The 20,262-nt window shown below is 45.6% G+C and overlaps 2 protein-coding genes across 5 annotated transcripts in view; one reads left to right on the top strand and one right to left on the bottom strand.

Annotated features, from left to right (window-relative positions):
• LOC146565048 (uncharacterized) overlaps window positions 1–1,106 on the bottom strand; it is a 13,402-nt gene extending 12,296 nt beyond the window's left edge. The window contains exon 1 of one of the 2 annotated variants that reach the window (XM_085292932.1): window positions 963–1,106. The gene's annotated coding sequence lies outside the window, so the exon portion shown is untranslated. Of the gene's footprint in view, window positions 1–215; window positions 349–962 lie in introns of those variants that run through there. The other variant, XM_085292934.1, reaches the window with a different exon arrangement.
• The window catches only part of LOC146565047 (SMAD family member 4-like), a 22,091-nt gene extending 1,829 nt beyond the window's left edge, over window positions 1–20,262 (top strand). For 2 of the 3 annotated variants that reach the window (XM_085292917.1, XM_085292918.1), the window contains exons 2-12: window positions 2,122–2,317; window positions 2,923–3,171; window positions 6,956–7,130; window positions 16,959–17,087; window positions 17,164–17,379; window positions 17,461–17,589; window positions 17,687–17,740; window positions 18,055–18,238; window positions 18,320–18,488; window positions 19,134–19,272; window positions 19,555–20,260. In XM_085292917.1, coding sequence (XP_085149043.1) covers window positions 2,222–2,317; window positions 2,923–3,171; window positions 6,956–7,130; window positions 16,959–17,087; window positions 17,164–17,379; window positions 17,461–17,589; window positions 17,687–17,740; window positions 18,055–18,238; window positions 18,320–18,488; window positions 19,134–19,272; window positions 19,555–19,760 — 1,746 coding nt within the window. In that variant the 5' untranslated portion in view covers window positions 2,122–2,221 and the 3' untranslated portion in view covers window positions 19,761–20,260. Of the gene's footprint in view, window positions 1–1,136; window positions 2,318–2,922; window positions 3,172–6,955; window positions 7,131–16,958; window positions 17,088–17,163; window positions 17,380–17,460; window positions 17,590–17,686; window positions 17,741–18,054; window positions 18,239–18,319; window positions 18,489–19,133; window positions 19,273–19,554 lie in introns of those variants that run through there. The other variant, XM_085292919.1, reaches the window with a different exon arrangement.

The following is a 20,262-nucleotide window of genomic DNA, read 5'->3' as shown; positions in this document are numbered from 1 at the left end:
TCAAGGGAGACCTGGCGACGACAGGCAACAGCAAGTGTCTCACATTTACAAAAATTACTCAGTTAAACTCAGGCAGCAAAAACACGCATGCAAAAATAAATAACATTTACAAAAAAATAATATAATTCAATAAAATTCAGTTAAAATGACAAACTAATTGAAACAGTTGCATGTTGTGGACTTGGCCTCAAGGATTCTTAGTTTAGATTTCAAACCACTTGATGAGAGTCGTTTCCTGCAGTCCGTTCCAAGCCGAGGGGGCTATGGTCAAAATCTCTTTTGCCAAGTTCAGTTCAGGCGGACGAAGAGGATACGACCAGCATGTTTCACTGCAAGCAGGGAACATATGAAGGCAGCAATCCGATTATTGCCTTATATGTAAAACTGTATAAATGAGAGTTCCTCCTAATGGCCAAAGCAGGCCGTAGAACTCTCAGTGGTGAGTCTGAGATTTACTGTTAGTGATGAACCTCAGAGAAGCACGACACACAGTATCAACGCGAAGCATTCATATATAGAATAGACATTTCTATCTGTCTCCAGCACAGATAAAAACGTTGCAGCAACAAACTGCTTCTTTGTATTCAAGAAAAACGCGACTTATTTTGAAAATAAAATCGCAGTATTAACTAAAGTGTTTTTACGAGATTCTCTTCATGTGGTTTGAAGGTGAGCGAGTCATCCAGATATTTCTACGTGTGAACCAAAACATCGAGTCGTGGTTTAAAGGAGAAAACACAGTTAAAGAAAAATCTACAAATCAAAGGTTAAAAACAAACATCCTAATTAAATTAAAGACTGGAAAGGTGGTCATGAGTAAAACATCAGGCTTGGTGGGTGGGGTGGGTTTTTCAAAATTGCCTTCATATTCTTTTTTCTTTTTACTATATAAATAAAACATTAGAAAATATGAGACATTTGAGGCTGGGACTTTGGTTTTCTATTAAAGCGGCATCACTGACCGCTCATGGCTTCAGTTGTGGATGCTGGTCCCCAAAGACGTCCACAGACTGGAGGCCTCGGCCTGCTCGGTGAGGGCGTTCTCCCTGTGGGAGCTTGACAGAGCTGCCGTCCTCGGTGCAGGACCAGTCAGTCTGGGACTGAAACCGCAGAGGTTTCCATGCCAGACGGTCGGAAAGCCAAGAGTTGGCCTGAAAGAGGAAGAGGACGTTTTATTGTGAAAGAGTGTGTGCAGCAGCTGCAGAGTTTTAGAGGAACACACTCTTGTTTTTGTGTCTTTATTTATTGTAGGGCCTGAGTGCAGACAAATGTCACTCTGTCCCTTTTTGTTTCATCATAAAGGTCAGCTGTTTTTATTCTGCAGCTTCAATGTTTCTGTCAAACACGAGAAATGTGTTTCCTCGACTTTCGCCACCAGATGGCGCCAAACACACACACACAGACACACACACACACACAGGAGGGCTGTGATTGGCTCTCTCACGGCTGAAGTCACGCGCACAAACTTTCTGACAAGGCAAAGCGTGTTTCCGGCAGTATCACAAAATAAAAGCAGCAGTAACTGATGCGGGAAAATGAGTGAAAGGAGAGTTTTTGAAGCTGCATTTTGGAAATATTTTAGTTGAGTTGAGTTTTAAAACGTTTCTTTAACCCAGGAAGCATCTCTAATAAGTGTTAATATATTTCTGTTAATCATTTTAATCGTTTTTAACCCTTAATGAGTAAGCTTGCCCTAACGAGATTTGATGCTTTTCTTTGTGACGTGAGAATGAATTTAGGTTCACAATGAAGTAAAACTAGGTCAACTAAAAGAAAGGAAAACTTTAGAACGGGACAAATAACTAAAACTAGACAGCGAAAGCACGATTACAGGTGAATAACCGAATAGCCACTTTTCAATAACATGAAAAATAAAATAACATAAATTTTAAAAAGAACAAAAATCAAACCAGGCAGAAAAATAAGGCAAACTGTAATTATCATTGTATAAAACTTAAATTGACTGTGCAGTGAACTCAGACAACGCACACAGGCAACATTACAGTGACATCGATGACAGGTGGCAGGTGTGCAGGCAGGAAGCACAAACAGGTAAACCGCAGGTAAACGCTCCACATCTTAACAACGCTCAGTTTTGTCTCTGTGCTCTTATTTTGGAAGGCCCCAGAGGTCGCCAGACTTCCTGTTATGTCTGGCCGTCGGGGGAGCATGACATAGCCCCCACCTCCTCCTCCCCCCGGTGAGCGTGCAGACAGTCTGGATGCAGACGGAGTCGCACGCGGACGCGCCGACGGACGAACCTCCGGCCTCACGGACCCGGCAGCGGATCATAGCCGAGCGGAGAGCGCCGAGCCCGGTGAGTGCGCCGCAGGAGCCCGCTGAGAGCTTTTGTAATTCTTCTGTGAACAACTGTTGATGCAGCAGTCGGGTCAGCCAGTGAGCGTCAGGCATCGTCAGCATCTGATGACGTCATAGAGCCACGGTCACGACGTCATGTTGCTTACAGTTTGATGAAAAAATGAAAGCAATCAGTAGCGAGACGAGGATGTGCATGTGTGGTGATCCTGTCTCCTCCTCACCTCTCTGTCTGTCTCAGAGGGAAGTGACGTGTGTGGGGGGACAGGAGTACTTCTGATCACTGACAATACGATCAATATCAGCCCCTGCTCTGTATCTGTGCTCAGGGACCGTATGAGGTCACCTGTGGATCAGCTATAGGATCTGTTCCTGGCCCACGGGCACACCTGAGCGTCCCACCTGTCTGTGTGTTCCTGTCATGTATTTCCTGTTCCTCTGGCTGGTGGGTTCACGTGAAACCTGACAACGACCTCAGCGTTTATCACGGGTCTGTGTGATGTCACCGAGGGCACACAAGCCCCACCCACATAGATCTGTCCGGGGAAGTCTTTTTATGGATCTGATTGTTGAGCCGTCTGAGCAGATTCTGTTTTACTTTATCAGGTGACCATGTCGGTGCTCGGCCCCGCCCCCAGCAGCGCAGACGCTTGCCTCAGCATCGTCCACAGTCTGATGTGCCACCGGCAGGGCGGCGAGAACGAGGGCTTTGCCAAGCGCGCCATCGAGAGTCTGGTGAAAAAGCTGAAGGAGAAGAAGGACGAACTGGACTCGCTCATCACCGCCGTCACCACCAACGGCGTGCACCCCAGCAAGTGTGTCACCATCCAGAGGACGCTGGACGGCCGGCTGCAGGTACGGCGGTGAAAACCCGACAGAGGGCCCACAGGAAGGCTTGAGGCTCAGAGAGGAAGTAGTCACCTTATTTTATTCTGACAGAGTTAGAAAGATAACAGGACTTCAAAGAAAAAGTCTTTAAAGTCTTCAGGCTCCGCCCCTCACCTGGTCTGCACCTGATCCTGTCCTTCCTGTGTCCTCTGTCGGCGCTCCAGGAGCTCCTCACCGCTGATATAATAATAATGATGATGATGATGATGGAGCTGTGAGCAGCAGCCTGGGTGTGTCCCCCAGTCTCTCAGTAATTATGAGACCAGAGGACAGAGCACACCTCAGTCTGCTGAGCAGGTTCACACCAGGAACAGCTGATCCGGCCCACAGCGCACCCCTCCCCCCACAGTCCCACTAAAACATGCGACACCTTCTCAGGAACTTCTGAAACATTCACAGACCCTTTAAACCAAAACGTCCCCACCCCACGAACCGTAAAAGGAGACGTGGTTCACCTGAGGACATTGTCTCCATCCCCACTCCGTCATCCTGTGTATGCTGCTGTTAAAATGTTTCTGTGATAAGTTCAGGTTGGTGGGAATATGCTTTAAGGATGCAGGGCTGGGCGGGGCACACAGGTGAGCCGCACACCTGTAGCAGGCTCCTGTCACGGAGCGCTGCTTCATTAAACCTCAGCCTCCATTCGCCGCAGCGTCGCCTGATGAGCGAGCTCTGGAGCGCGTGCCTGTGCGAGGGCGGTGGGCCTGAGCTGACGCCGTTTCAGTCTGAGGGTCGGCATGTGAGCGAGGAAGACCCGAGAGATCAAACCTCGAAGGCATAACCAATAAAACGGAAGCGGTTAGAACCACGTTACAGCGTCGGTGTGACTGCAGGATCCTGCAGAACGTCGCAGGTCTCACATCCAAACAGCAGCAGGAGGAGGAGGAGGAAGGGCAGGCTGGCTTGTTTTGTCTGAAACACAGGAAAGGGGCCGGGTTAACTTAAGCCAGACAGTCTGGTGTGTGTGTGTGTGTGTGTGTGTGTGTATGTATGTGTGTGTGTGTGTGTGTGTGTGTACAGCTGTCTTTGTGAGCACCTTGTTAGACTCAGGACCCGTTTGTGGCCCTCGCTTCAGAGCCGGTTTCAGGGCTCAGGTTTGGGTTCAGGGTCGTGTGTGTGTGTGTGTGTGCGTGTGTGTGTAAGCATGCAGAGGACGGGAATGTGGACTCGTCTGGGACTCTGGTGGATTTCATACCGCAGAGTTTCCACACTGTAAGAAATGACGTGCTGCTGCAGACATTGACCCAGAGAGGACGAGATGATTTTGTCTCCCATTAAAAAATCGAGAAGCTCAGCCTGTGGCCAAAAGCAGAGCTTTGTCTTGACTTTTACATCAAATATTTCTGTTTCTGTTTGGTTTCTGTTGGCTCTTTGAGTTCTTTTCTCCTCGTTTCCTAGTTTTGCTCTAACAGGTTTACCTTTTAGAGGTTAAAATCCCAGCTTCATGTGTCAGAGTGTAAATGTTTCAGTCAGTGTTTCGCTCTCACTCTTGTCTTAAACATGAAACTTTTACTTCTTGTCTCATAGTTTTAGTTCAGCGAGTCGACGTTTTCGTCATCCTATAGTTTTGTTATTTGATTGGTTTAGTTTTGGATTTTGAAATCAAACCTTTTGCGTCTGAATTTTTTAATCTATTTTTGTCTTAGTTTTGAATTATAAGCAGTGTTAGTGTAATATCTCACATATTTATGTCACAATCTTTTCCTCAGATATTTGACTTTATCTGATTTTTTTCTTGAATTTCTCCCTTTCAGTCGTAGATTTGCATGAATAACAATAAGATGTCCTTTTATAATTTTCTTGTGCTTTTTGTTTGGTGATTTTTCTACCCGGGCCTCCGTGTAAACCCCTGATTCTCCGTCACCTCGTCAGTTATGTTTCTAAATGATGTCCAACTCGGTCTTTAACGTGTTCGTATTTGAAGGAAAAGTGCGATGTGTGTTTCTTCTCTGATGAGCAGTTTGTGTTTTCACTTTTCGTAGTCAGGAACAAACCGGAGACGTTCCTTCTGAATGTGTCATCATGTGAAAGCTCTCCAGATCAAACAAACAAACCCTGGTATATTTGGTATCTTTGGAAAGTTTTGCTAAAATCTTTCTGTGTTGCTGTTTGCTTGTTTTGGGGTTTGGATGTTGTTTTTGCAGCATGCCTGCTTCTCATAGCTCAGAGAGGTGAACACGGCGACACCTTTGGAAAAAACCCAGAAAACAGGAACAAACATTAGTTTGAACTTAACACTTAAAGTTTAAGAAACAGAGTAAAGACACGAGGAGAGTCTGAACGAGCAGGCGGTCGTTCAAAATGTGGATAAAAGGTGATTTAAAAGAAAGTGCTGTTTCAGTTTACGTTCAGTGTGGGGACCTGGCCCTTTGAGCAGGTTTATGAGGACATTTTTTGCAGCGTGTGTGTGTGAGATTGTTTTGTCTGCAGTCTTATCCCTGCCCTTCACCTGTGCACACAGAACAGACCTCGTCCATCAGATTTAAAGCAGCACATTCACAAACCTGTGGCTTTGAGACGTTTACAGCCTGCGGGGATTTTCTGAGTTTAAAGTTTGTTTAGTGAACGCATCGGTGAGAATAAACATCCTCATTAGGGTTTTCCTACAATTAAGGGACCCGGCTAACACACAGCAACATTCATCATCAAACGTTTTATCGAACAACTTCTAAATACTCGGGACCCGCCTCTCTGTGGACTTCCTGCTCCATAGGGGGCGCTGTCGAGCTCAGCAGAAATGGTTCCACCTTTAGACGTTTCACAGGTTTTCTCCTGCAGTAAACGCTTTTTGTTAGAGACGTCACAGCACTGCGAGGTGCTTTACAGCGTCCTCCATTTTGGTTTGGGGCGTGAAGCGAGCAGCCTCCTGACAGCGTCGCCTTCACCCCGCTGCTCCTGTCCTGCACACCTGGAGCTCCTGCTGGGCTTTAACTGTGGAAACAGGCACCTGTCCTAAAACCTTAGCAGCACAATCAGCAAGCGTTAGCAGCATGCTAGTGTTTTATGGTCAGAATTAGCTTCACTGAGAGGAACTGAAGGAGGAAGAGTGCTTTTATCCAGGCTGGATTCATGGACACTAAAATCCAAAGTCTCTGTTTAGCTCCGCTCACTTTGATCTCACAGCGCCCCCTAGGTGAACTGCAGCTAATGTTTGTCTGAAATAGGACATTCAGGTGTGCCCACACTCAGCTGGGGACAGAATACAGAGAAACGCCCCCTGCAGGCTGGAGCTATGTTGGCTCTGTGTTGGGATCTCACTGGGGCGACCGTGGCTCAGGGGGTTGGGAAGCGTATCTGTAACCGGAAGGTCGCTGGTTCGATCCCCGGGCTCTCTGTCCTGGTCGTTGTGTCCTTGGGCAAGACACTTTACCCTACCACCTACTGGTGATGGCCAGAGGGGCCGATGGCGCGATATGGCAGCCTCGCTTCTATCAGTCTGCCCCAGGGCAGCTGTGGCTACACCTGTAGCCTCCACCAGTGTGTGAATGTGAGAGTGAATGAATAGTGGAATTGTAAAGCGCTTTGGGTGCCTTGAAAAGCGCTATATAAATGCAATCCATTATTATTATGTCTGACCTGAACTTTTTGCAGCGTTCTGAGGCTGAGGTCAGACGTGATGTCATGCTTGTGGTTTGGCATAATCACCTGACACACACGCACAGTGTTTGTGCTCAGCATGACTCAGTCTGCTGTCACAGAGTTTATTTAAGCTTACATGTTTCCTCGCTGACTGTCTGTCTCACCTGTGCAGGTAGCGGGTAGAAAAGGCTTCCCTCATGTGATCTACGCCCGCCTGTGGCGGTGGCCAGACCTCCACAAGAACGAGCTGAAGCACGTCAAGTTCTGTCAGTTTGCCTTCGACCTGAAGTACGACAGCGTGTGTGTGAACCCCTACCACTACGAGAGGGTAGCGTCCCCCGCCACAGGTAACCCTGCACACCTGCTGCCCTCTGTGATTGGTCTGATTGGGCCGTGAGTCATCGGGCTGCAGCAGCGTTTGGTTTTAGGTGTCTTTGCTGCTTTGATGGAAACACGGTCACAGCTTTAAACACTGTGTGTGTGTGTGTGTGTGTCTGTGTGTGTGTGTGTGTGTCTGTGTGTGTGTGTGTGTGTCTGTGTGTGTGTCTGTATGTGTGTTTCTGTCTCTGTGTGTGTGTCTGTTTCTGTGTCTGTGTGTGTCTGTGTGTGTGTGTGTGTGTCTGTGTGTGTGTGTGTCTGTGTGTGTGTCTGTTTCTGTCTCTGTGTGTGTGTCTGTGTGTGTGTCTGTGTGTGTCTGTGTGTGTGTGTGTGTGTGTGTGTGTGTCTGTGTGTGTATGTGTGTTTCTGTCTCTGTGTGTGTGTCTGTGTGTGTCTGTGTGTGTGTGTGTGTGTGTGTGTCTGTGTGTGTGTGTCTGTGTGTGTGTGTGTGTGTGTCTGTATGTGTGTTTCTGTGTCTGTGTGTATGTCTGTTTCTGTCTGTGTGTGTGTGTGTGTGTGTGTGTCTGTGTGTGTGTGTGTGTCTGTATGTGTGTTTCTGTGTCTGTGTGTGTGTCTGTTTCTGTCTCTGTGTGTGTGTGTGTGTGTGTGTGTGTGTCTGTATGTGTGTCTGTGTGTGTATGTGTGTTTCTGTCTCTGTGTGTGTGTGTGTGTGTCTGTATGTGTGTCTGTGTGTGTGTGTGTGTGTGTGTGTGTCTGTGTGTGTATGTGTGTTTCTGTCTCTGTGTGTGTGTCTGTGTGTGTCTGTGTGTGTGTGTCTGTGTGTGTGTGTGTCTGTGTGTGTATGTGTGTTTCTGTCTCTGTGTGTGTGTGTCTGTGTGTGTCTGTGTGTGTGTGTCTGTGTGTGTGTGTGTCTGTGTGTGTATGTGTGTTTCTGTGTCTGTGTGTGTGTCTGTGTGTGTCTGTGTGTGTGTGTGTATGTCTGTTTCTGTCTCTGTGTGTGTGTCTGTGTGTGTGTGTGTGTGTCTGTATGTGTGTTTCTGTCTCTGTGTGTGTGTCTGTTTCTGTGTCTGTGTGTGTGTCTGTGTGTGTCTGTGTGTGTGTGTGTGTGTCTGTGTGTGTGTGTGTCTGTATGTGTGTTTCTGTGTCTGTGTGTGTGTTTCTGTGTGTGTGTTTCTGTGTGTGTGTGTGTATGTGTGTTTCTGTATGTGTGTTTCTGTGTGTGTGTGTGTGTGTGTGTGGTCGCTCCTGTTGGGCTCTGAAGGTTTTGGAGCGTCTCTGTTATCTGCCCTCGTGTCTGAGCAGAAGTCAGACTAAACACCGTGGTGACCGTTTCTATTTCCGAAGACACTCTGGAGCCCACACAGACACACACACAGAGACAGAAACAGACACACACACACAGAAATGCCAGTTAATTAACTAACATCCAATCAAAACCATCCAATTTCTCTCATCGAACTCGCTCCACCTTCTTCTCGGTCTGTTACTATGGTAACTTCACAGCAGCCATGTTATTGGTCAGATGATGTCATTAAATTCTCCAAAAGGCTCCAACAGCACAAACACAGTTGAAATGTCCAGAACAATGACTGTAGAAAACATGGATGACGCGACAGCTCCCCAAAAATGAAGCCAAAACGTCTCTTTCGCCCCCTGGTGTCTGGCTGCAGTATAGGTCATAAACCCCGCCTCCTCCATGTTAGCGGATGGGACTAAATAAATTTATTCTCCTCAGATAATTTTTTCCCAAAGATTCTTTCCTTTGTTATCAATAGTTCTCATCATGCTGATTGATGTCCAAGGGGTCTCCTCTCCCATAAGTCTGATTCTAATTCCTACCGCGGTGATGTTAAATTGGGGTGAAACGTCATCATAACAGCTTTGACTGGCAGCTGCAGTCACGGAGAAACTTGCGTATCTCTGTTCGGGAATAGAAGATAGAGCGTAAGCTCTGAGAGGAGGGCCAGCGTTTACGCTTCGAAAACACGACCGAGTGTTTTAACCTGACAGCCTGAGGTATTCTTCAGTAAACTGGACTACCCGACAGAAGGACCCGAGGCCCCGCTGCACTTTTTCGGTAAGTTAAACGTGTTTGTCAGCTAATCCGTAACTACCGTCCTTAGCTAGCTCCTGAGACCTAGCTAGCTAAGATGAGGACTCGGCTGTCAGGGTTCGTTTAGCTAATCTGTGCAGGTGAATGAATTTACACCGACTGAAGAAATCAAGAGAAACGCCCCGGGCTGCTCAGTCACTAATTACTGTTACTGTACTTTTATTACAAGTATTTTACTGTAAAAGCAACAGGCTGCATCCTGCTTCAGCTCCTGTGCAGAGCTGATTATTAAATATGTGCAAGCAACAGCATGTTTTCAGTCTCCACATGTGTAAAGACAATAACACCATTTTATTTTTATTTTTTTTAAGCTTGTGCTTCAGTAACTCCTCATTAATAAGTAACTATTGATTAAACTGTAGAAGTGAAAAAAATGTAAGAGAAGAGCTTCAGATCCTGAGTGTGAGGACAGAAGGATCAGCTTTATTTCAGATTTAAGAGATAAACTTTATAATTCAGTTTGTGATGATTCTGATCTCTTTGTGATTACAGGAGCTGCCCTCAGATTCAGACCTCAGCACCACCCAGTGACAGCACAGATCATCCAACATGTTCACATGTTAACTGCAAAATGAACTGATGAAAACAGTGCAAAGGTTAAAGTGCCACACGTCCTGTAGTCAAAGCTGCAGCTTTATTGATAAAGTTAAAGACAAACAAAGGATTAATCACTCATGTAACTGTGTCACTGTATATCAGCATTAACAGGACCTCAGTTTGATGTTTCATAAAGCTGCTGATCTCAGACCTGCACAGCTTCCAGTTTAAACACTTGATGTACTCAGCTGCATGAAGAGCACGTTTGAGTTTCTCTGACACAATTAAATAAAACCTGATGAAGGTCAAAGGTCGTCACTTGTATGTTAAACTACAAACTGGTGATCTGGAATTCTTTCACAGTTTTTTGCAGATAGTGTGAATCACTTTATGGTAAATAACATAGTTATTCATACCCAAGTAACCAGAGAGGATCATATATTTTTAAATATTAAGCCCGGAGCCTCTTGGGAGTATCTGACTATTTATAACATTACACAAACCAAAGGTCTCATCACAGTGTTGATGAAATGCTGGGTGTATCCATCTCCTGGGGCGGGCCTACGTACGTACAAACTCCAAAACACTTGCAAACTAAAAAACACATGCAAACTCCAAAACACGTACAAACTCCAAAACACTTGCAAACTCCAAAACACGTACAAACTCCAAAACACATGCAAACTCCAAAACACGTACAAACTCCAAAACACTTGCAAACTCCAAAACACGTACAAACTCCAAAACACATGCAAACTCCAAAACACGTACAAACTCCAAAACACGTACAAACTAAAAAACACATGCAAACTCCAAAACACGTACAAACTCCAAAACACTTGCAAACTCCAAAACACGTACAAACTCCAAAACACGTACAAACTCCAAAACACATGCAAACTCCAAAACACGTACAAACTCCAAAACACTTGCAAACTCCAAAACACGTACAAACTCCAAAACACATGCAAACTCCAAAACACGTACAAACTCCAAAACACGTACAAACTAAAAAACACATGCAAACTCCAAAACACTTGCAAAATCCAAAACACTTGCAAAATCCAAAACACATGCAAAATCCAAAACACATGCAAACTAAAAAACACATGCAAACTCCAAAACACGTACAAACTCCAAAACACATGCAAACTCCAAAACACGTACAAACTCCAAAACACATGCAAACTCCAAAACACGTACAAACTCCAAAACACTTGCAAACTCCAAAACACATACAAACTCCAAAACACGTACAAACTCCAAAACACTTGCAAACTCCAAAACACGTACAAACTCCAAAACACGTACAAACTCCAAAACACGTACAAACTCCAAAACACATGCAAACTCCAAAACACGTACAAACTCCAAAACACGTACAAACTCCAAAACACGTACAAACTCCAAAACACATGCAAACTCCAAAACACGTACAAACTCCAAAACACATGCAAACTAAAAAACACATGCAAACTCCAAAACACATGCAAACTCCAAAACACATGCAAACTAAAAAACACATGCAAACTCCAAAACACGTACAAACTCCAAAACACATGCAAACTCCAAAACACGTACAAACTCCAAAACACGTACAAACTCCAAAACACTTGCAAAATCCAAAACACTTGCAAACTCAAAAACACTTGCAAACTCAAAAACACAACGGAAGTGCTCCAGGACACTAGGGGCAGTGTTGAGCTTTTGTTACCTAGTAACTACACAAGCCAGGAAGTACCAATGACCGGATTTGGGGTTTGCAGCCTTAAAGGCCGCATTTTAAGGCCGATTACCTCACAGCGACAAGAGAAGGCTTTCCAAATTCAAAGGCTGCCCGAAATGCGGCCCTGAAATGCGTCCTTAATTTCCCTGAATTTTAAGGATGGGTCGGTGTAGTCTTCATGGCCCAACATATCCCAGACTTCATAGTGCGGTGGTGGTGTGGATAATTTTGCCGAAAAAAAAAACAGTGGAAGCGGAGCGGAGGAAGAGTAAACTTTCAGAAGTAAGTACTGAATATTATGTCACTTATTTATGCACAAATATTTTTTTAATGAAGAACATGAAACCATTATTGTTGGCCACATGTCGGGAAAGTTGACATTAGCGATGTTTGTACTTTCAGAATTAACTTGGTTTTAAAGCCTTTACTTTAATAAATATATATATAGTCGACCTTAATCTTACAGAGATTGTGATGATTTTGTAGATAATTAAAGTCAGTCATATATCCACAAACACAACAAGCTGAAAGTCAGTGATGCTGCTCGGTTTGCAGTCCTGAACATCACGGCACAAGCAGGATTCACTGCACTGTTAATGTTAGCTATGTTATATTGCTGCCTCTGTTCGGTGGTGTCGAGCCAAACGGACTTTAACGTGTGTTTGAACGAGCTGACGGTTCACTCGTTAAGCTGAAAGAAAGATGCTTTAATCACAGCAGTCACACATGTGTCCACTGCACCATCTGGAACTCTTCTTGTTTCGTAATAACACAAACACTAAATCCTGCTTCTCTGTGCTGTTGTGTAGCAGTGTGTACACCTGAGACTGTCACCTGTCTGTCTGTCCTGCACTCTCTCTCTGTTTCTTTCTCTCTGATTGTGGAATAAAAGTATGAACATGTGTTTATAAGTTACACTTGTGTTTGAATCCTGCAGCTTATCACACATTTGATTTCCATGTGTGACGACTGCAAGTGTCCAGAGTGAGGACAGACTGAGGGACCCACTGCTGCACATCATCTGTGAGGCTTTGCACCCCTGATGATCCACCAGGACAAACTCAGCAGTGTGTGAGGAAGAGGAGGAGGAAGAGCCAGCAGCAGCTGACAGATGGAGAGAATAGACAGACTGTTCCCTGTTTGTGAAGGACTGCTAGGAAAGTTTAACATAACTGTCTGTGCTGAATCAGTCTTATTAGGTAATGTTCAAATAATGTGATCATCCCAGTGTTTCCAGTGTGGGAGAAAGTACTCAGAGTACTCAGGGCCTTCAAGTTACACACTATGAAAGGCAGCAACAAGTTTAATGTTCAGAAACCTAAAGTATGTATCTGCAGCAGAATGGAGCTAAAATAAATGTTTGTTTCAGTTCTATGAAGCTTTGAGTATTTTGGATCAGTAGCTGCTGTGTGTGTTGCATCATATTGCTGTAATTGTTTATATGCTTTATATATTCTGAGGTAAGTTGATCTATAGTGTTACATCATATTCTATAAGGATGTTATGTTGTCAATGGAAAATTGTATTTAGTAGTCAGTATAATCTTTTAGTGATATAAGTTTGCATATGGTAGAATACTGCATGTAGTTATTTGTATTAGGAAATATTCAACCATGTATACTTAGAGGCATATAATTAATTGTGTGTGATCTCTAACAGGCTGCAGGCTTGGGGTGCATCCCAGGAATGCACCCCCACGTCTGGGAGCATGAGAGCTCATACCTTGTTTTATTGTTTTACGGCAGGATTAACGTAGCTATGTCTGTTTTAGTTTAAGTGCTTCTTTACATATAGATGAACTGCTGGACTTCCTCACCATGTTATCTAGGGTGGGGGAGACTACCCCCTTTCTTGACCAAGGATGTACCTTTTGTGCTCTCATGACCCTTTGATCAGCAGGACACACACACACACACACACACCTACTGAAGTATAAATAAAGATTGGGGCAGTTTCTTAGTGCGAGTCTCAGTCTGGAGGCTGCCCTTGCTAGCAAGAAGTTCTGTGTGTTTCTCTTCTCTGAGTCTTTACTGAAGAAGTGTTTTAGAATATTTTCCCTAACATATGTGTTTGTAGACTTTCTGCCCAGTTTGACCCATTTAGCAGAAGTCAGCCTGTTTAAGGCTCTGATATCTATTCTGTATGACTTAAAGCAGTTATGACATGGTCTGATTTTCTCACCCAATAAAGGAATATTTCATATATCAGTCTACCCTTCATTCTATCAGACACAGTTATCACAGCTTGTACATTTTCTTTTTATAAATATATGTAAGCAATGAGCCAAATTTAGTAATGGCAACATACTGAAGTAACAACATTTGTCTCTGATATATGATACACCTATATATACACTGTCAAAGATACTTGTCTTTGAGTGAAGATTTAAGGTGATAAGACATGTAAATAACTGCAACTTGAATCTGTACTGAGGCTCAGTATTTGACACAGAGTTCATGTTCACTGCTGTAATAGCTAATAATGATTAATATAATAACTATAATATTGGCCATATTATATTTACATTACCAAAGTGATATGACTTTAGTCTCATGAACAACATTAGCTAATTCTTATTTACTAACTAATCTTAAATAACTGTTCAGTACAGAAATGAAGCCCAAAAATCATGTTTTACTGTCCTGTGGTCTCAGCCTCAGATACTTATCAAATCACACAAAGCTCTTGTAGAAACAAACAAATGAACAAAATATATTCTCCCTCATTTCTGTCAAACCAAGTTGTATGACACGTTTCCAGCGGTTAGTATCATGGTTGCTAGGCAACCTGGGAAGCGCGACAGAGACTAGACCGTCCCATACAGACAAACTTGCCGTTTATTTTGCAAATAGAGCTCAACACTGCCCCTAGCGTCCTGGAGCACTTCCGTTGTGTTTTTGAGTTTGCAAGTGTTTTGGATTTTGCAAGTGTTTTGGAGTTTGTACGTGTTTTGGAGTTTGCATGTGCTTTTTAGTTTGCAAGTGTTTTTTAGTTTGCATGTGTTTTGGAATTTGCATGTGTTTTGGAGTTTGTACGTGTTTTGGAGTTTGCATGTGTTTTTTAGTTTGCAAGTGTTTTTTAGTTTGCATGTGTTTTGGAATTTGCATGTGTTTTGGAGTTTGCAAGTGTTTTGGAGTTTGTACGTGCTTTGTCTCTAGGGGCCACCGTAGTAGATGGCTCTGAAGATTTAAACAGTTTTAGATCCATTACACTCACAGTTTTATGTTAAAATCTCAAAGGACAGCATTATATTTTTGATATTAACAGTAACTCTGGGCTTCTGTAGAGTGTGCAGATGATCTCATCACTGTCTAAAAATGGATAACAAAACCTAAGCAGTGCTGAATCATTCAATAATACAGACTATTAGAGTAACGGATGTGTAGCATCGCTAACTAGCTAACAACAAGCCTCAAACACATTGCGTATTCTAGCGGCTAATCTAGCGCCTTGCTAATCTATGTGTCTTTTTCATAACAGTGACATGGTTGTATTTACCTTAATTAAACAAGTCGTCAGTCGCGGTAAACCCATCAGCAAATAAACTGGAGCAGCCGGGCTACGTAAAAAGTGTAGGGGGCGTGTTTGCGGTCACGTCCAGCAGGTGTGTCGGCGGGAGCGTAACACAGTCGCTCCACCTTAAGTCCCTACTGCGCAGACTCTGGCAAGATGGCAGCTTCCAGAGGCGGGATATTTTGGCTTCATTTTTGTAGAATGGGAGGAGGTGCTGTCACGTTGTCCATGTTTTCTACAGTCATTGGGTCCAGATCAGGTGAAGCTAACAGACAGTTAGAAGCTACAGTTGCCTGTGTCACCATCCACCTGTCAGTCAAAGAGGCCACGCCCCTAATATTGCAAACAGGTGAAAAGGATACTGTACTCAGAAATACATGTACATTAGTGGGTAATTATGTCTTCCAACCACCTGAAGCATTCTTATAAACGTATAATTAAAGTATTAAAACAACAGAGGAGCGTGCGTCCGACTAATGGTGTGTTAAACATGTGGCTACAGACAGCTGCATATGTAGGCAGACGAGGGAAGAAGTCATAGGACTTCTTATGTGTTCAGACTCAAAATATGAAGGCTGATACTAGTGTTTTCTCTTCAGTGAACAGGGCCTCTTCACCAAAGATAAAGAAAGAGACAACGCCACCGCCATCTTAACAAACACTCATCTTCTTCCTCCTGACCTCCAGCTTCATCTCCTGAACTGAAGTCAGGGCTCTAACTCTTGAAAATGTGCATAAACATGCTTATTTATTCCCGATATTGTCACAGATAATTATTTTCAGCAGTTTAGACCTGCCGTCTCCAGATAGCTAAACAACAGCTTGTTGTAAGCTAACATCATGGCAAACTAATGTCAGGCTCCAGTGTCCTAAAATCATACTTTCCCTCTGATAAACAGTTTAACTACATTCTCAGACTGTATGAGAGTTTATTCACCAAGCGTCCGTGTCCTGCGACGAACAGCCACTTCAAATAAAGTATTACTAACAGTCATTAACAAGAGTTAACAGTCATTAACAGGAGCTAACGGTCAGCAACAGGAGCTAACAGTCATTAACAGGGGCTAACAGTCATCAACAGGAGCTGACGGTCATTAACAGGGGCTAACAGTCATTAACAGGGGCTAACAGTCATCTACAGGAGCTGACGGTCATCAATAGGAGCTGACAGTCATTAACAGGGGCTAACAGTCATCAACAGGAGCTAACAGTCATTAACAGGGGCTAACAGTCATCAACAGGAGCTGACGGTCATCAATAGGAGCTGACGGTCAACAACAGGGGCTAACAGTCATCAACAGGAGCTGACGGTCATCAATAGGAGCTGACAGTCAACAACAGGGGCTAACAGTCATCAACAGGAGCTAACAGTCATTAACAGGAGCTAACAGTCATCAACAGGAGCTGACGGTCATCAACAGGAGCTGACGGTCATCAACAGGAGCTAACGGTCATCAACAGGAGCTAACAGTCATTAACACGGGCTAACAGTCATCAACAGGAGCTGACGGTCATCAATAGGAGCTAACAGTCATTAACACGGGCTAACAGTCATCAACAGGAGCTGACGGTCATCAATAGGCGCTGACAGTCAACAACAGGGGCTGACAGTCAACAACAGGGGCTAACAGTCATCAACAGGAGCTAACAGTCATCAACAGGAGCTAACAGTCATTAACACGGGCTAACAGTCATCAACAGGGGCTATCAGTCATTAACAGGAGCTGACAGTCATTAACAGGAGCTGACAGTCATCAACAGGAGCTGACGGTCATCAATAGGAGCTGACAGTCATCAACAGGGGCTAACAGTCTTTAACAGGGGCAAACAGTCATTAACAGGGGCAAACAGTCATCACCAGGACTCGGATTGCTACAGTTGAGTGACTGGGGTACAAACGTCAAACCTGGGGTACAGTCTAAATGTTTGTAATGTCTGCTTTGACAGGTCCTCAGTCTCTCATAAAAGAGGAGTTCATGCAGGAGTGTCTGCAGATCGACCTGCCCCCCCACACCAACCCCTATGGCCACCCACGGCCTGTCGGCATGTATCCCAGCATGCCTTTGTCTCCCCCAGGTCAGTGTGCTGCTCCTTGCTGTCAGCGCGTGCGAGACGCCGTGACGCTGTTGTAACACAGTCGTGTTTCCTGCAGGCAGCAGCTCCATGGTGCCCGCAGCTCTGACTGCCAGGGGGGTCGGCGGCGGTTTGGACGGACCTGGCCTCCTTCAGATTGCTCCGCCTCCTAACCACGGCGGCCAGGCTTCACCGCCTCACTCAAATCCACCTCACACTCCCCAGCCCCCCCATCCCCCGACCCCAGCCTCCCCACATCAGCAGAGCCCAGAGTACAGTGGCCCCCACAAACCTGGTACTGTACCCTAAGTACTATGTACTACCTGTGCTTAGTACTACTTCTGTAGTATAATGAGTGTCCTGTGTGTCTCCACAGCCAACTGGGCAGGTAACAGCCCTGCCCCCTACACCTCTGCGCATAGTGGGCGGGGCAACCAGCCACATCCACCATTGCATCATCATCCTCATCATCATCAACAACACCACGCCCCCAACACTCACTTCTGTAAGACAGCATGTTAAATGTTACTGCTCTATTCAGTACCGTAGTACTGCGAGTACTGCATTATTGCTGAGTACTGGGTCTGTGTTTGTTTCTGCAGGGTCACAGCATCACAGCACCGCTCCGTATCCACAGCCAGTATCCAACCACCCAGGTACCACACCTGTCCACAAACCCCGCCCCCTCACTCTGACCTCACTTTATTAATAAAGATTCAAAACATAGTGGCCGACGTCCCCAAAATACAAAATGTCCCTTCTTAGTGAAGCAGGTCCAAAAAATGTTAATGTAAAAATAAAGTGCCCTGATACTCACACCTATCTGTCTGAATTCCCTGAAACAAAGATGTCCTCACTTACAGAAGTAAAAGCTCAGGTAATAAAAGGTTGAGAAGCACTTTTGTCTCCAGTTTGTCAGGATGTTTGGGGAGCAGGTCCGCCATGTCCTGATCTGTGTCTCGATCCTCAGGTCCAGAGTTCTGGTGCTCCATCTCCTACTTTGAGCTGGACGTTCAGGTTGGTGAGATGTTTAAGGTCCAGTCCAGCTGTCCCCTGGTGACCGTGGACGGGTACGTGGATCCTTCGGGAGGAGATCGATTCTGTTTGGGACAGCTGAGCAATGTCCACCGTACAGCCGCCAGCCACCGTGCCAGGTGAGCGGTCGTTTAGTGGGTGGCACCATGAGAATTATTGCAGTGTTAGTATTTAATGTTGCTGATGTTGTTGCCCTGCAGGCTCCACATCGGCCGGGGGGTTCAGCTGGAGTGTCGGGGGGAGGGTGACATCTGGATGCGTTGCCTTAGCGACCACTCTGTGTTTGTCCAGAGTTTCTATCTGGACCGGGAGGCGGGCAGAGCACCAGGCGATGGCGTTCATAAGATCTACCCTGGAGCATACATCAAGGTGAGCGGTAGACGCCGCGAATGACCATCTGAGCCCAGACGGGCTCGGATTCACTAAGGTCCAAACAGACGTAAAACAGACAGACAAAGACGTGTTTGGGGATCGCAGGAAGTAAAGCAGCGAGTCCATCTTCCTTTTACAGATTTGATATTCTTGATTTGTGAAGAGATCCGAGTTTCTCTGAGAGGTTTGTTTGGGCCGTGTTTCTCGATACTTGGACAGCTTTGTTGTAACTTCTTCAGCAGCTTGTTGACAGTTTTATAGGACATAGATTTGTGCATGATTGGACATAAAAGTGTGAATTGGCTACGGTTTCTATCAGGTGGTTTTGGCTCTGCTGGCAGTTTTGCTCTTTGTTAACCCTAGCTCATTATGGCGTGTTCAGTATGTGGCCGTTTTTGCCCACCATGTTCACGCACATTTACACCTGGATGGATCCATCACAGAGAAACGTGCGGTAGGTTCTTCCCCAAGGATATTTGGCATGCAGACTGGCATCGAATGACCACCTCTACCACCTGAGCTACAGCCACCCCGGTGTCTCACCCGTGTACCTGTCTCACCCGTCTGCGTGCCTCACCCGTCTGCCTGTCTCACCCGTCTGCGTGCCTCACCCGTCTGCCTGTCTCACCCGTCTGTGTTCAGGTGTTCGACCTGCGGCAGTGTCACCGGCAGATGCAGCAGCAGGCGGCAGCGGCTCAGGCAGCTGTGGAGACTCAGGCAGCCGCGGTGGTCGGTGCAATTCCCGGTCCGAACAGTGTGGGAGGAATCGCACCTGCTGTCAGTGAGTATCACCTGCCCAACACAGCCAGTGACAGACAGGCACAGGTGTCAATAAATTATAACATGAACCAGACGCAGGGCTTAAAAGACTTACCTGCAGAGTGAATCGAGTCAGATTCGCGTTGGACATTTTTGGGCCTCAGTGCGACTTCCTGCTTTTTCATGCATTTAATGTTATTTCACTTCCTTTTTATGGTGGGCGGCCTCGGCCCTCGGTGTAAGCCTCGTGGTTTTAATTTCACATGTTTTAGTTTCTGTGTCTCACCTGTGCTTCCTCCCGCAGGTGTGCGCTCAGCGGCCGGTCTGGGCGTGGACGACCTCCGCAGGCTGTGCATCGTGCGGCTGAGCTTCGTCAAAGGGTGGGGGTGTGACTACCCACGGCAGAGCATCAAGGACACCCCCTGCTGGCTGGAGGTGCACCTGCACCGAGCGCTGCAGCTGCTCGACCAGGTGCTGCACATGCTGCCGCCGCGAGAGCACGCACTCTAGGACCTCCGCGCTCTGCCCACAAACGCACCACAGCAGGGGTCGGTTCACACGGGTTTCAGACAATCAGCCAATCGCAGCGTCTTGTCTCTGCTGTCATTTAAGTTCGTTTCTGTGGAAACCAGCGTGACTCGTTAAAGGGTCAGTTCACGCGAGCTTGGCGTCTGCTCGAGCATCCACGCTGGCCTGCAGTTTATTAGTTCCGCCCCTCAACAGGTGAACTGACCCTTTAAGCCTGATGTCAGAAATCAGCTGATTACCAAAAAAACCTCGTCATCGTCATCTTCCTCCTTCTGTCGGTTTTTAGTTCCTTTAGCTAATTGTCGACCAAAGAGCCATTCCTGTTCCTTTGATGACATCATATCCTGTTTACGTTGCGTTTCTGCTCCGCCTGACAGTCACATTATTTATTCTGTCGTCTGCTTTTTTTCTCACGTTTAACTCATTTAAAGGCTTTTATACTGAAAGGGTGTAAAGCTCTGAATCATCAGCTGTCTCTTCAAAT

The sequence above is a fragment of the Mchenga conophoros genome, linkage group LG11 (assembly GCF_057382185.1).
Source record: "Mchenga conophoros isolate Kocher_MC1m ecotype Shallow Benthic linkage group LG11, M_conophoros_male_GT1.1, whole genome shotgun sequence".
Classification (NCBI taxonomy): Eukaryota; Metazoa; Chordata; class Actinopteri; order Cichliformes; family Cichlidae; genus Mchenga; species Mchenga conophoros.
Note: the sequence above shows the minus strand (reverse complement) of the source record. Positions and strands in the feature narration are given on the sequence as shown.